This window comes from Symphalangus syndactylus, chromosome 9 (assembly GCF_028878055.3).
Source record: "Symphalangus syndactylus isolate Jambi chromosome 9, NHGRI_mSymSyn1-v2.1_pri, whole genome shotgun sequence".
In the NCBI taxonomy this organism is placed as follows: Eukaryota; Metazoa; Chordata; class Mammalia; order Primates; family Hylobatidae; genus Symphalangus; species Symphalangus syndactylus.
The window spans coordinates 107,009,547-107,025,990 of NC_072431.2; the positions used below are offsets into that span (position 1 = coordinate 107,009,547).

Genomic DNA, 16,444 nt, shown 5'->3' on the forward strand with positions numbered 1-16,444 from the left:
CTGCCTCTCAGGCTCAAGTGATCCTCCTGCCCCAGCCTCCTGAGTAGCTGGGACTACAGGCACGCACCACTGCACCCAGCTAATGTTTGTATTTTTAGTAGAGATGGAGTTTCACCATATTGCCTAAGCTAGTCTCGAACTCCTGAGCTCAAACAATCCACCTTCCTCGGCCTCCCAAAGTGCTAGGATTACAGGCGTGAGCCACCGTGCCCAGCCTCAAAATAGATTAATATTGATATATACAAAAGGAGAAGAACTCAAAGCTGAGGGACTAAGAAAGGCATGAAGACAGCAAAGTAAGGGAACTATGTGGACCTGTAAAAGGGACTGTTTGGCTTATGTAAAAGAATTATTAAAACAACTACATAGAAGAAAACTGGAACTAGCTGCACTACAAGAGAGACTGTGAAGACAGTAACAGCAAAACAGCTGGCTGTGCAGCCCCGCGCAATGCACCCTTCACATTCATCACTTCCATGGACCTTCCTGGGGAAGGCCACAACTGCTCAGTCTCAGCTACACAATGCAAACACACTGGTCATTTTCAGTGACATTTGAGAAACTCATCTGGATTCTTACATGTATGTGTATCACTAAATGTATGAGATCCTAGAAAGAGGTGCAAAGTACCTTAGTACTCCCTAAAACTTACCTTAAATTTGCATTACTTCATAAAGGATTCCTTCTCTTCCCCCAAAACTCATGTTTCCCAATTCACCATTAATGAGAACAAGAAAGGAGTCATGGCATTTCCCAAAAATATTCCTGGAGTATACAGTCTAGCATAAAATATACAGGATACAAAATACAGTCCTAGACACTGGTAACAGTACTTTGCCAATGCAGTAGGATGAGAAAAAATTTTAAATGTAAGAACTTATGAGAAGTTCTGAATTTTAGGCTTCAATACTGAAAATGTACATCTATATGAAAAAGTAAAAAAAAAATTACTATTACCCACAATAACTTTTCAGATGACAATTCAAATAATATGCAAAAAGAGACTTACCAGGTAACTAGAAAATCCATCATTCATCCTCACACACTCTTCATAAAGGGGACTGTCTGTTGTGAATCCAGTGAGGCAGATCCAAAATGGCCTGTCAGCTTTTTTGTTTGAACCATACAACCTTCGAATCTGTCCAGCCAGTCTACTTAATTCCTTCAAAGAAATAAGAACTCAGGGCAAAAACATGCCAACTCACTCTAAATTAGCTATCAAGAAATGACTACAGTAAGTTCACTGAACGCTACTCCAGAAAACCCCATGTACTAGGAGTACATGTGTGCATGTATTATACCTTATGGCATCACACCTTACAGACAAAAGATAATGATACGAGTCCGGAAACAGTGAGGTAGTGGAAAACAGAATTTGCCCTCCTGCTGGCCCTGCTGTTAAATGTTTAATATATGAAATTCTTATTGTAGCTTTTATCTAAAATCTTATGTAATACTATTTATTAAAGGTTTCATTAATATTCAGAAATGTTTATATAACATCAAATAAATTTGGTGCCTTCTTCCTAACTTCAGGAGATGCAATAGGGTTGGAAGTTTTAACTTTTTACCCTGAATCACAGACAGTGCTCCTATATAAAAGCAATTTCACCATTTGGCTTGATTTGTTGGGTAGGAGAAAAAGACTGGGTTTGATTTAATCTGCTATCTTAATTCAACAATACGGATTTTTGTTTGTTTTTTTGAGACAGGGTCTGGCTCTGTTACTCAGGCTGGAGTGCAGTGGTACAATCATAGCTCACCACAGCCTCGAATTCCTGGGCTCAAGTGATCCTCCTACCTCAGCCTCCTGAGTAGCTGGGACTGCAGGTACATGCCACCATACCTGGCTAATTTTTAATTTTTTAGAGGCAGGGTCTTCCTATATTGCCTAGGCTAGTCTCGAACTCCTGGCCTCAAGTGATCCTCTTTCCTTGGCCTCCCAAGATGCTGGGATTATAGGCAGGAGCCACTGTGCCCAGCCTAATAGCAAGGAATTCTTGGTTAACTTTTTCAGAGGGCTAGAGTTAGAAGTTTCAGGTAAGAACCTCACATCTGCAGTTTTCCTAACTTATCTGAAAAATATGCCAACACTAGTACATACAATAGATGTCTGAAAAGAGAGTTTACAATTTACACACTGCAATATAAGGCCTAAAATTAAGGCCCAATATTATGCACTGCCTTGACATCTGTCAAAACTGGGAATACTTCAAATAGCCTAATAGTAAGCTCCCCTCCCAACTCTGCTCCCGTAGATAAGGTCTCCTAGCTTTTAAAAAAAATCCTTTTCATACAAAATCAATGTGCAAAAATCACAAGCATTCTTATACACCAATAACAGAGAGCCAAATCATGAGTGAACTCCCATTCACAATTGCTTCAAAGAGAATAAAATACCTAGGAATCCAACTTACAAGGGATATGAAGGACCTCTTCAAGGAGAACTACAAACCACTGCTCAATGAAATAAAAGAGGATACAAACAAATGGAAGAACATTCCATGCTCGTGGGTAGGAAGAATCAATATCGTGAAAATGGCCATACTGCCTAAGGTAATTTATAGATTCAAGGCCATCCCCATCAAGCTACCAAGGACTTTCTTCACAGAATTGGAAAAAACTACTTTAAAGTTCACATGGAACCAAAAAAGAGCCCGCATTGCCAAGTCAATCCTAAGCCGAAAGAACAAAGCTGGAGGCATCATGCTACCTGACTTCAAACTATACTACAATCCTACAGTAACCAAAACAGTATGGTACTGGTACCAAAACAGATATAGACCAATGCAACAGAACAGAGCCCTCAGAAATAATGCCACATATCTACAACTATCTGATCTTTGACAAACCTGACAAAAACAAGCAATGGGGAAAGGATTCCCTATTTAATAAATAGTGCTGGGAAAACTGGCTAGCCATATGTAGAAAGCTGAAACTGGATCCCTTCCTTACACCTTATACAAAAATTAATTCAAGATGGATTAAAGACTTATATGTTAGACCTAAAACCATAAAAACCCTACCATTGTCCTATTCAGGACATAGGCATGGGCAAGGACTTCATGTCTAAACACCAAAAGCAATGGCAACAAAAGCCAAAATTGACAAATGGGATCTAATTAAACTAAAGAGCTTCTGCACAGGAAAAGAAACCACCATCAGAGTGAACAGGCAACCTACAGAACGGGAGAAAATTTTTGCAACCTACTCATCTGACAAAGGGCCAATATCCAGAATCTACAATGAACTCAAACAAATTTACAAGAAAAAAACAAACAACCCCATCAAAAAGTGGGCAAAGGATATAAACAGACACTTCTCAAAAGAAGACATTTATGCAGCCAAAAAACACATGAAAAAATGCTCATCATTACTGGCCATCAGAGAAATGCAAATCAAAACCACAATGAGATACCGTCTCACACCAGTTAGAATGGCCATCATTAAAAAGTCAGGAAACAATAGGTGCTGGAGAGGATGTGGAGAAATAGGAACACTTTTACACTGTTGGTGAGACTGTAAACTAGTTCAACCATTGTGGAAGTCAGTGTGGCGATTCTTCAGGGATCTAGAACTAGAAATATCATTTGACCCAGCCATCCCATTACTGGGTATATACCCAAAGGATTATAAATCATGCTGCTATAAAGACACATGCACACGTATGTTTATTGCGGCACTATTCACAATAGCAAAGACTTGGAACCAACCCAAATGTCCAACAACGATAGACTGGATTAAGAAAATTTGGCACATATATACCATGGAATACTATGCAGCCATAAAAATGATGAGTTCATGTCCTTTGTAGGGACATGGATGAAGCTGGAAACTATCATTCTCAGCAAACTATCAGAAGGACAAAAAACCAACCACCACATGTTCTTACTTATAGGTGGGAATTGAACAATGAGAACACATGGACACAGGAAGGGGAACATCACACTCCGGGGACTGTTGTGGGGTGGGGGGAGGGGGGAAGGGTAGCATTAGGAGATATACCTAATGCTAAACGACAAGTTAATGGGTGCAGCACACCAACATGGCACACGTATACATATGTAACAAACCTGCACGTTGTGCACATGTACCCTAAAACAAAGTATAATAATTTTTTTAAAAATCCCTTTTATCAAGGGTCCAAGGCATAGTCTGTTTATCCCTAAGGAGTTTTGGTTCCCTGCCAGCCCATGGAATTCTCCAAACAAGCCAATCACATCCTCCTGTAGTAACCAGGGGGCACCTCAACCCCTGGATACTACAAAGCCCACCTCACACAGCCCCTTGTTGTTCATTCTGTTCTTGATTACAGTCCCCATGTGGCCCTGTGTGGTATACCGTATCTTCCTCCCCTGGGCTGTAAGTATATGGGACTCATGAACTGCTGTGAATCTCATCTGTCCAGTGTCAGGTGTCATGCATTCTGCCATTCCCAGAACTCTAGTGTGGGAATCCCTCCCTCATCAATGGGGTGAATGAGCATCAATTAAAACACATACATTGAGGCTGGGCACGGTAGCTCACGCCTGTAATCGCAGCACTTTGGGAGGCCGAGGCAGGCGGATCACCTGAGGTCAGGAGTTTGAGAACAGCCTGGCCAACATGGCAAAACCCCGTCTCTACTAAAAATACAAAAAAATTAGCCGGGCGTGCCAGGCGCCGTAGCTCACAAGGTCAGGAGATCGAGACCATCCTGGCTAACATGGTGAAACCCCATCTCTACTAAAAATAACAAAAACTTAGCTGGGCATGGTGGCAGGAGCCTGTAGTCCCAGGTACGTGGGAGGCTGAGGCACAAGAATGGTGTGAACCTGGGAGGCGGAGCTTGCAGTAAGCCAAGATTGCGCCACTGCACTCCAGCCCAGGCAACAGAGTGAGACTCTGTCTCAAAAAATATATATATATTAGTTGGGCGTGGTGGTGGGCGCCTGTAATCCCAGCTGCTCAGAAGGCTGAGGCAGAAGAATTGCTTGAACCCAGGAAGCAGAGGTTGCAGTGAGCTGAGATTGTGCCATTGTACTCCAGCCTGGGTGACAAAAGCAAGACTCCATCTCAAAAAAACAAAAACAAAAAACACACACATTACAAAAAGTTCTTCCACCAGGTAATCTTCCCACAACATGCTACCAGGCAAATATCCCTCTTCTGAAAGATTTAGTGTCTGGAAAACTGAACCTGAAAGGTTCCATCCAGACTGAGGACATCATGAACAGAAAGGCAAAGATGTTGGGCTTAAAACAGAAGGTAAAAATTTACAAACTAAACCAAACTATATATATTCGCTTCCAGGTTCTTTACAACAGCCACCTTGGAACTTAGTAACCCAGTATAGAAAATCAAACACTTTACTAGTTTACTAAGGAATCCCAGAAGCTGGAGTTGGCCATATTCTTCGTGAAAGCTGTACCCTTCTGGGCCTCCTTCATGCAAGCAGGAATTCCAGGCTTAATAGATGTTCTACCTTCTTTGACATGTGGTGGGTCATACTCAAATCGATACATAGTCTTGGTCCTGAGTGTTTGGCTTCCAAAAGTTTGTCTTTGGTTAGAGCTCTCAGGAAACGTTTGCTGTGCTGGGGGCAAATGCCTAAAGCAGAAATATCAGAAAGAAATAAAAGTGGAAAACCAGAGGAATAATATTATATAAGAAACAAATCTGCTTAGCCAGGTGAGTATTTATTTTGCATATAAAGAGAAACTTGATACTGGTGTAAGGTATTCATTCATTAGAAGATTTACACATAGAGTGGTGAGGAGTATAAGCTCTGGAGCACACAGCAGGGTTTAAATCCAAGTTGTTTGTTCATTGATTAGCTAAATTATCTTGGGCATAATTATGTTACTTAATTTCTCTAAGCCTCAGTCTCCTCACCTACAAAATGGGAATGATAATAACAGCTCCTCTCTATTGAGGTAATCCATGTAAAATTCTTAGAACTGAACCTAGCACAGAATACTGAATAAATATTAGCTGTTGCTGGTATCACTCCTTCTAAACACGTTAGATAGCTTATATTTGAAAAGCAGCCTTAAATTTTTTTTTTTAGAGAGAGTCTCACTCTGTTGCCCAGGCTCTGGAGTGCAGTGGCTCAATCTCGGCTCACTGCAACCTCCACCTCCCAGGTTTGCGATTCTCCTGCCTCAGCCTCCCAAGTAGCTGGGACTACAGGTGCGTGCCACCACACCCGGCTTTTTGTTTGTTTGTTTTGTATTTTTAGTAGAGATGGGGTTTCACCGTGTTAGCCAGGACGGTCTCGATCTCCTGACCTCGCAAATCCACCCACCTTGGCCTCCCAAAGTGCTGAGATTACAGGTGTGAGCCACCGTGCCCAGCTACAAATTTTGCTTTCTTTGATGTTTTGATTCCCAAGAAAATAGGACAGTGTGTCCCACATCCCAGATGCTTCTTTTTACTTATACAAAATTCCTACTCTTCTTGGAACATGCAGACACGTTTGCTAAAAAATAAATATGATTATACCAACAGTCTCATTTATTGTCACCTGGATTTTCTGCACGATTGGCTTTTCTTCGTTCTTTTTCTTGCTTTCTTTTGCTCTTCTTTGCTGCAACTATCTTTTCCCAGTGTCTCTGTTTTCTCTGGATATTTTTCTTATATTATCCAGAAAACAAAATTGTTTGAGAACTTCATAAGCACCAAAAAAGAAAATGAACATTAGAAACATTTGCTTATTTTTTCTCATTTATATATAAAGTTTGGAGAGAAAAAGGAAATTACTCTTAAAAACAAACCTAGACTGGATCGTGTTTAGAGAAAACAGAGCCCCAGAAAAAGAGACATGACCTGGTCAAGATCACAGAAAATTCATTAGTGACAGGGCCTGGAGTTTAGATTTCCTGACCCTTCAGAGGCGTATCAAACATTCCTTTTGAACTTTACTTTTCCTGTGACTCAAATGAAACTAAAACTTCAAACCAGTTAACAGAAAATTAATTCATCACTTAGAATACACAAAACTCATTCCCAGTCTCTCTTTTCACTACCAGTATTCATCTTTAAAACAGGGGTGTCTGAGACATTCCATCATTGAAGGCCTATGGCCAGGCAATTCACGCACTCACCGAGCACCATGCCGTACTGCCTGTGGCCAGGGTCTCTCCCTCCTGGCACTCGCCTTCTGCATCGATCTGCAGAAGCTGGAAGCCTTCAGGAAGTCCATCTTCACCTGTCTCCTCTAGGATGCCTTCTTGCCCCTGCAGCACAGGTGACTCTACTTTCTGAGTACTCCCTTCCAATTTCCAGTCCATGGGCTTAGTCCTCTGTCCTTTCAACCAGACGGGAAGAAGGCACAATTATGTGAGCTATTACATTATTTCACTAACATAAGTATCTCCCTACATCCAAATGCCAAAGTGTTATTGTGTTACTGAAAGATCAGAAGTGTGTAAAATACTGAACCAGATTTACTGGACTGAGAAAAGCATGTGTCTTCCAGATAAATGATTCAGTAGAGAAACAGTTCAGCAGTAAGGAAGTTTTTGTTTGTTTTGAGACAGAGTTTTGCTCGTTACTCGGGCTAGAGTACAATGGTGTGATCTCGGCTCACTGCAACCTCTGCCTCCTGAGTTCCAGTGATTCTTCTGCCTCAGCCTCCTGAGTAGCTGGGATTACAGGCATCTGCCACCAAGCCCGGCGAATTTTTCTATTTTTAGTAGAGATGGGGTTTCACCATGTTGGCCAGGCTGGTCTTGGACTCCTGACCTCAAGTGATCTACCCATCTCGGCCCCCCAAAGTGCGGGGATTACAGGCATGAGCCACTGCGCCGGGCCCCAGATAACACTTGTTAGAGGACATGCACAACACCTGACATCTCCAAGCAATCAATGATTATCCATTGCTGCAGTGACACAGATAACCAAGTTATTTATTGTGTACTTTAAAATGCATTATATGATTTGAGGGTAAGACAGAGATTGCAAAAGCCACTTAACCTCCACCATTATGTTTCAACCAGTTTATTTTCAAAATCGTTCCTTTAGCAATTTATTGAATACCTACTCTAAGTAAGGTACTATACTAGAGACATCCTGGGAGAATGAATCAAAATATATAGTAGAGTGACATGAAACCAAGAATTCTTTTAGGTTGTTGGTATGTATCAGACTTAGTTTTTTTAAACTATGTATTCCCTCCAACTCAGTTAACTGAGTACCACTGCAGTAGAAAGCCACAGTCACCACTGAAAATGTTTAATATCCCTCAGAAGTGCTGAGGTTGAAAACTATGGACAAGCACTCTTACAGAACACTTAACAAATGATGTCATAATTTCAAAGTGGAGTTCAAAATCAGAACGATATGAGTCAGAAATGCTTTAGTCAATGGTCAAGTGTCATAAAACACGAATGATGTGACCATTACCTATGGCTGGTCCTCTGAGTGTAGTCACACAACCACTTTTATGAAAAATATATCTTAAAAAGTGTTAAGTCTACGTAGTATGATTCATGTATATGGTTAAAAAAAAAAAAAAAAAAAAAACCTGTTTATAATGAAAAGTAACAATCCACACTCCTATCCCTTCCACCTCTAGTGGCAACCCTTGTTAACCAGTTGTTTTTCATTCTTTTGGTAATTAACTCCTTAAACTGAAATCCTATGCTTACATCATTATTTCATGATTCATCAGCTTTGAGTGTATTGACTCCCTATGAATTCAAATCGCTTAAATCAGTCCGTATCATTACTATTTTTGAGACAGGGTCTCACTGTTACCCAAGCTTGAGTGCAGTGGCACAATCATGGTTCACTACAGCCTCAACCTGCTCAAGCAATCCTCCCGCCTCAGCCTCCCATGTAGCTAGGACTATAGGCATGCATCACCATGCTTGGCTAATTTTTAAATTTTCTATAGAGATGGGGGTCTCCCTATGTTGCCCAGGCTAGTCTCCAACTCCTGGGCTCCCACCTCAGCCTCCCAAAGTGTTGGAGTTACAGGTGTGAGCCATTGCACCCACTCAACCCCTATTTAAATTACTTATTTTGAGATGGAGTCTCACACTGTCGCCCAGGCTGGAGTGCAGTGTTGCAATCTCAGCTCACTGCAACCTCTGCCTCCCAGGTTCAAGCAATTCTCCTGCTTCAGCCTCCCCAGTAGTGGGATTACAGGCGCCAGCCACCAGGCCCAGCTAATTTTTGTATTTTTAGTAGAGACGGGGTTTCACCATGTTAGCCAGCCTGGTCTTGAATTCCTGACCTCAGGTGATCCGCCCACCTCAGCGTCCCAAAGTGCTGGGATTACATGTGTGAGCCACCGCACCTGGCCTATTATTTTTAATTCTTCATTAGTTACCTTGATTTTGAAATTTTTTTTGAGATCAAGTTACCTTGATCTTTACATTTTTTTGGCAAAGATTTTAAGGGTACAGTTTAATGAATTTCTTGTACTCCATCAAATGCTCAAAATTGGGCCAAACTTTAGTTGTTTTCAGTTTAGACACACTTAAATAGGTTTAAGTGGGAAAATAGCATTCTTAGAATTCAGACACACTTCCTAGCTTGCCACCTGTGAGTAATGCGACAATAGCTAGAGGATTTAAGTCTCTGCCATAGAGTCTCTCCACGAAACGGGATAAAACGACCTCACAGTATTGCTGCAAGAATTAGATACCTTTCACTTACTGACATAAAACAAGCACTCATGAAATACTTGCTGTTAACTACTATTCAAAACCCCTTCAGTGTTGTTCTTACAGTTATTAGAAGGTAAATCTTCTGAGCAGTTTTGGTTATTCATGACTTATCATGTGAACATGTGACCAACAAATATATTCCTGAAGATGACCAAGTAAATTACCTTCTAGATTTTCAAAATTATAGATTTGAAATTTGTGTCCATTTGTCTGCCTAGGCTAAAGTTTATTTCTGCTTAGAAATCCTTTAAAATCCAGTACAAATTTTCAAATGTATTTACATACAGACTATCACAAAGAATTAGTGGCATGCATAAAATTTCATGTGTATTTCCAGAGAAATGAGGAAAATACCAAGCTGGCTGGGCGCAGAAGCTCATGCCTGTAATCGCAGCACTTTGGGAGGCTGAGGAGGGAGGATCAATTGAGCCTAGGGTTTCGAGACCAGCCTGGGGAACAAAGTGAGACCCCATCTCCACAAAAAATTAGATGAGCATGATGATGCACACCTGTAGTCCCAGCTACTTGGGCAGCTGAAGCCAGAAGATCGCTTGAACCCAGATCAAGGCTGCAGTGAGCTGATTGTGCCATTGCACTTCAACCTGGGTGACACAGCAAACCCTGTTTCAAAGACGAAACAAAAAATCCAAGCTGTTCTTAAACATTTCAGAAGCACTCCACATTAATGAACAGTGAAGTTGATTACAGAAAGAAAAAAAAAAAGTTAAGAGCTAGGTCTTGCTATGTTGCCCAGGCCAGTATCGAACTCCTGGCCTGAGGCCATCCTCCCACCTCAGCTTCCCAATCAGTGGGTAGAGGTGAGAGACACCTCACACCTGTATATGTATATATATAGATTTTTTTTTTTTTTTTGGAGATAAGAGTCTTGCTCTGTCACCCAGGCTGGAGTGCAGTGGCATGATCTCAACTCATTGCAACCTCCACCACCCAGGTTCAAACGATTCTCATGCCTCAACCTCCCAAGTAGCTGGGTCTACAGGCACGCACCACCACACCACACTAATTTTTTCGTATTTTTAATAGAGACCAGGTTTCGCCAAGTTGGCCAGGCTGGTCTCAAACTCCTGACCCAAGTGATCCACCCACCTCAGCCTCCCAAAGTGCTGGGATTACAGGAGTGAGCCACCGCACCCAGCCCATATATTTTTTAACAAAAGATATCTAGACCCCTGTTATGACAGTTCTTTTAGATGAATGAAGACTTTGTTATACCAACCATCAGAGTCATCTGCATTTTCCTGCATATAGGCATTCAGAAAATAACAAATGAAAACATTAAGATAAACTAATCTTTAACTGACAACTTCATTGTATTAGGGTGAGAAAACCAACACCAATTTGTTAAATAAATGCAAGTTAATAGCCATGTGATCTCTTCCTCCTTTAAACTTCATAGCATTTTGTATTTTTACCTGTGATGACCATTCATTAGTTAATGAACATTCCACCGAGCTCCTACTGTGTGCCCCTACTGTATGCCGGGGCCTGTTGGGGAATGACTGGGAGGCAATGGATCTAGAGATCTCTTTGGAGGTAGTCTGGCTAAGGAGGAGAAAAGAGATCTAGGACAGGAGATCCTAGGAGCTACAGACTTCCACTGTTGTTTTCAAAAATTGGAAAGTCTGTGCTGGTATTTTCTCTATCAAACTGAATTCCTTTGTAGGAGGGCTTATACCTACATTTACCTAAACACTGAAGAGTTCACAGTATAGAACCTTGAAAACAGCAGTGTTTATTTTTTGTTGAATTGAACTGAAGTTTACCGCCACCACTCCCACTCCCTTTCTTTTCCCCTCCTTTTACCTCATGCTTCTCCAAATCTCTACAGTCCCTGAAAATATTTCTTAAACCAGGAACTTGGGATGCAATAATCTTGAAAATCAAATAAAAACAACTCCAACCACCACCAGAAGAGTAACAGAACAAGCTAACACTCCTGAAGGCGGGGCCCACCTCTTTTGTATCTTTGTTGACTGGCATAAGGCCTGGCACAGAATGGAAGCTCAATAAATACTGATTAGTTGATTGCCACGTAGGGATCCTCAGAAAGCAAACGTGAAGCTGGACATCACCGAAGCGGGGATCTGCTCAATCTGTGTGGGACATTATCTATGCCCAGATTTAGCATTTTTTTTTTGACATAGGAACTACCATTTTAACCATTTGTAAATGTGCAGTTAAAAACACACCTAAGGGCATCCACATTGTTTGCCACCATCACCACCGTCCATCTCCAGAGCTTATCTTCCTAAACTTTTTTTTTTTTTTTTTTTTTAAGACGGAGTCTTGCTCTGTCGCCCAGGCTGGAGTGCAGTGGCGCGATCTCAACTCACTGCAAGCTCTGCCTCCCAGGTCCACGCATTCTCCTGCCTTAGCCTCCCGAGTAGCTGGGACTACAGGGGCCCGCCGCCGTGCCCGGCTAGACTTTTTTTGTATTTTTAGTAGAGACGGAGTTTCACCGTGTTAGCCAGGATGGTCTCGATCTCCTGACCTTCTGACCCACCTGTCTGGGCCTCCCAAAGTGCTGGGATTACAGGCGTGAGCCACCACACCCGGCCCTGTGACCTTTAATTAACTCTCCATTCCCCAATCCTGGCAGCACCTTTTATTTCCTATCTGTATGAATTTGACTGCTGCTCTGGTTTGAATGTTTGTCCCCCTCTCACATTCAGGTTCAAACTTAATTGCCACTGTAACAGTATCAAGAAGTGGGATTTAATTTATTTTTCGTTTCTTCATTCGACATCTTTTCTGAGCCTCCATTATGGGTCCGATGCTGAATATTGGGACTATTCATTACTTTCGTTCAACAAAGTTACTAAGCACCTGACATAACTACATCCTGGGGACTTGGGGATGACATTCGTCCTGCTTTCATGGGGCTCCAATTATCTGACCCAGCCTTGCATGACAGCTGTCTACCTGTTTCCCCACTAGATTATAAACCCAGGGAAGAATTGGAAGAATTGACCTGTACACCCTTAGTACCGAGCCTGTGAGCATCCTAAGTGTTTGATAACCACCGCTCTTCTGCTTAGAACCCTGCAGTACTCTCCATTTCACTGACAGTAAATAGCCCAAATCCATACAATGACCTATGCAGATCATTAAGGTCTACCTTCTAGCTTCCTCTGCACTGTGGTCTATTTGCTGTTCCTCAAACATACCCTTCAGGGCCTTTGCATTCGCCGTTCTCTTTACCCTCAATGCTCTTCACTAAGACACAGACTATCTTCCTCCCCTCATTCAGATTTGTACTATCCAACATAACCTATTTTACTTATTTATTGTCGGAACCTCCTCCATCCCTTCAATGTAGGCAAGTGTTGTTTGCTTATAGATGCTCAATAAATACTTGCTAAGTTCATAAATCCTCCACTCCACATCCCCACCATAGGTTGGCAGAGGCCTCAGACCTTTGCTAGCCCAAGACCCACCTGACGGGCACCTACACTGCCACTAAATGATGGCACATCGAATCCAGCCCGAGAGCACCCCGCCTGCAGGCTCCTCCCGGCGCACAGGCTGAGCGTGCGAGTGGAAGCAGGAAGGGAAAGCACCAGGCAGGTGGAGTACCACAGGCCACATGACTGCTAAACGCTGCTTTCTCAAAGTCCGCCCCACCCGCGAGGGAAGCGGCCGTCCCAGTACGGACCCCGCAGCCCCTAGCTAGCCCCCTTAACCAGCGGACGGCGTACCTGATCCCCTCACCCCCACGCGGCGGCGGCGGCGCGCATCGGATTCCGCCTCCGGCCTCGCTTCCGCTTCCTAACCCTGGTCCGAATGGCATTCTGGAAATTGTAGTTTTTCACCTGCAGGCTGCTCGTGGGGCCGGGCCGGAGCTGAGGCTGCGGGTTCTACTCCCAGCCCTGGCGCTAGGGAGCTGCGTCCTGCTGTGGTGGTTGCCCACCTTCTCTGAGCCCCCGTCTCCCCGTCTATTAGACGGCTATTACCACCCCAACCCTTTGCCAACTTCACAGGGCTCCTGCAGATACTCTGTTGTCAAGTGCTGAACATTGCCAAACTGGGGTGTGTGAAACAAAAAATTCTAAGCCCCGTACTCGACTGAAGGGACCTCCCTCGCGGCCAAGATTCCAAAAAAAACCTTAGAAACTAGTTACTGCCATCATGGGAAGCGGGAGTGGAGCAGGGAGAGCCAGGGCGGGGCGATTAGACATGCACTGATGTTATATCCCGTCCCTTTCGGAGTTTAGGCCCAACTGGGACTGACAGAACAGAATCTTTATAGCAGTAAGATATCAGATTCCAACCTGACATCACATTGTGTCCGGAATTGGCGGGTTCTTGGTTTCACTGACTTCAAGAACGAAGCCGCAGACAGTCGCGGCAAGCGTTACAGTTCTTAGAGGCGGCATGTCCGAAGTTTGTTCCTTCTGATGCTCAGATGTGTTCGGAGTTTCTTCCTTCTGGTGGGTTCGCGGTCTCCCCGGCTTCAGGAATGAAGCTGCAGACCTTGGCGGTGAGTGTTACAGCTCTTAAGGTGGCGCACCCGGAGTTGTTCGTTTCTCCCAGTGGGTTCATGGTCTCACCGGCCTCAGGAGAGACGCTGCAGACCTTCAGCGGCGAGTGTTATAGCTCACAAAGGCAGCGTGGACCCAAAGAGTGACCACCAGCAAGATTTACTTCAAAGAACAAAGAGCAAAAGAACACAGTCCCCACACCAAGAAAGAGACCCGCCCCGCTATTTGCACCTGCTAGCTGGGGGGGGGGGGGGGGGGGGGGGGGGGGGCAGCCTGCTTTTATACTCCTATGTGGCCCCACCCGCATCCTGCTGATTGGCCCATTTTACAGAGAGCCGATTGGTCTGTTTTACAGAGAGTTGATTGGTCCGTTTTGACAGGGTGCTGATTGGTGCGTTTACAATCCCTGAGCTAGGCACAAAAGTTATCCACCTCCCCACTAGATTAGCTAGACAGAGTGTTGATTGGTGTATTTACAAACCCTGAGCAAGACACAGAGTGCTGATGGGTGCATTTGCAAACCTTGAGCTAGATACAGAGTGCCCATTGGTGCATTCACAATCCCTTAGCTAGATATAAAGATTCTCCAAGTCCCCACCAGATTAGCTAGACACAGAGTGCTGATTGGTGCATTTACAAACCTTGAGCTAGATACAGAGTGCTGATTGGTGTATTTACAATCCCTTAGCTAGACATAAAGGTTCTCCAAGTCCCCACCAGACTCAGGAGCCCAGCTGGCTTCACCCAGTGGATCCGGCACTGAGGCTGCAGGTGGAGCTGCCTGCCAGTCCCCTGCTGTGAGCCCACACTCCTCAGCCCTTGGGTGGTCGATGGGACCGGGTGCCGTGCAGCAGGGGGCAGCGCTCATCTGGGAGGCTCGGGCCGCGCAGGAGCCCACGGTGGGGGTGGGGGTGGGGGTAGGGGGGAAGGCTCAGGCATGGCGGGCTGCAGGTCCCAAGCCCTGCCCCGTAGGGAGGCAGCTAAGGCCCGGCGAGAAATCGAGCGCAGCGCCGGTGGGCCGGCACTGCTGGGGGACTCGGCGCACCCTCCGCAGCTGCTGGCCCCGGTGCTAAGCCCCTGACTGCCTGGGGCCAGCGGGGCCAGCCGGCCACTCCGAGTGCAGGGCCTGCCAAGCCCACGCCCCCCAGAACTCTAGCTGGCCCGCAGGCGTCGTGCGAGCAGCCCCGGTTCCCCGCCGTGCCTCTCCCTCCACACCTCCCGGCAGGCTGAGGGAGCCGGCTCCGGCCTCGGCCATCCCAGGAAGGGGCCTCCCACAGTGCAGCGGCAGGCTGAAGGGCTCCTCAAGCGTGGCCAGAGTGGGCGCCAAGGCTGAGGAGGCACCAAGAGCAAGCGAGGGCTGCCATCACGCTGTCACCTCTCAACATGACAGAAAAAAAAAAAGAAAAAACTTTTACCCCAAAATATGTTTCGTTGCCATAATTTGAAATGGCCCCTGCAAAGCGGTTTTGTGTTGAGGGTGCGGGAGGGATTTGCATCTGTAAAAAAATCTCTATTAACCTAACTAGATCTTTCCCCTCCCAGGCCCTCCCAATTCTGAAGAGATTAACTGAGTCTAGCACTTTTTTTCCCCTTCGTTAACAGGTGAAACCAAATTCGGACGGCCCAGCATCCCACAGCCTTGCCCTTCCCCAGGCTTTGCTACAGCCAGCAGAGCCCTCGAGCTGACACAACCCTTTCCTGAGTACACAACCTCCCTCTCCACTGCCCCGGCCTACAACAGCGATGTCAGGACTTTGACCAGGATGATTCTAGTCCCTGGGCACTCTTCTTCCTCCATCAAAGACACGAAGCGGCTTGCCCAAGCCTTGGCCTCTTTATCAGCCACTCTTCCTTCACTCCTGCAGTCCTAGGGGTCTCACCCATTCAGAGAGACTCCAACCTGAATGAGCCCGAAATATCTCCCGTTCAAGAAACTACAGCCTGGTTGGATTCCTCCTTGGCCCAACAGTTCCCCCTCTGGACTTTTCTTTCCACAGCTCCTCCAGCACCTACCACCTATCCCCAATCCATGCTCCAATCCATCTGTTATCAGCTTCCAGGACGATTTTTTTTTTTTTTTTTACTAATTTTTTCTTTTTCTTAAAAAAAAAATAAAATAGAGACGGGGCTTCACCATGTTGCCCAGGCTGGTCTTGAACTCCTGGGCTCCAGCGATTTGCTTGCCTCGGCCTCTCAAATTGCTGGGATTACAGGTGTGAGCCACCGTGCCCAGCTGTGATTTTAAAATACTAACAGTAAACATTCATTCCCACCCCACTAACTCCC

At 44.7% G+C, this 16,444-nt stretch overlaps 1 protein-coding gene across 8 annotated transcripts in view; it reads right to left on the reverse strand.

Annotated features, from left to right (window-relative positions):
• TRMT10B (tRNA methyltransferase 10B) overlaps positions 1 to 13,440 on the reverse strand; it is a 25,059-nt gene extending 11,619 nt beyond the window's left edge. The window contains exons 1-5 of one of the 8 annotated variants that reach the window (XM_063609027.1): positions 13,376 to 13,440; positions 7,086 to 7,288; positions 6,506 to 6,614; positions 5,465 to 5,589; positions 1,010 to 1,162 (exon numbers count right to left, since the gene is read on the reverse strand). In XM_063609027.1, coding sequence (XP_063465097.1) covers positions 1,010 to 1,162; positions 5,465 to 5,589; positions 6,506 to 6,614; positions 7,086 to 7,271 — 573 coding nt within the window. In that variant the 5' untranslated portion in view covers positions 7,272 to 7,288; positions 13,376 to 13,440. Of the gene's footprint in view, positions 1 to 1,009; positions 1,163 to 5,464; positions 5,590 to 6,505; positions 6,615 to 7,085; positions 11,849 to 13,375 lie in introns of those variants that run through there. The other 7 variants (XM_063609026.1, XM_063609028.1, XR_010113557.1 and 4 more) reach the window with 7 other exon arrangements.
• Positions 13,441 to 16,444: the final 3,004 nt, after the last annotated feature.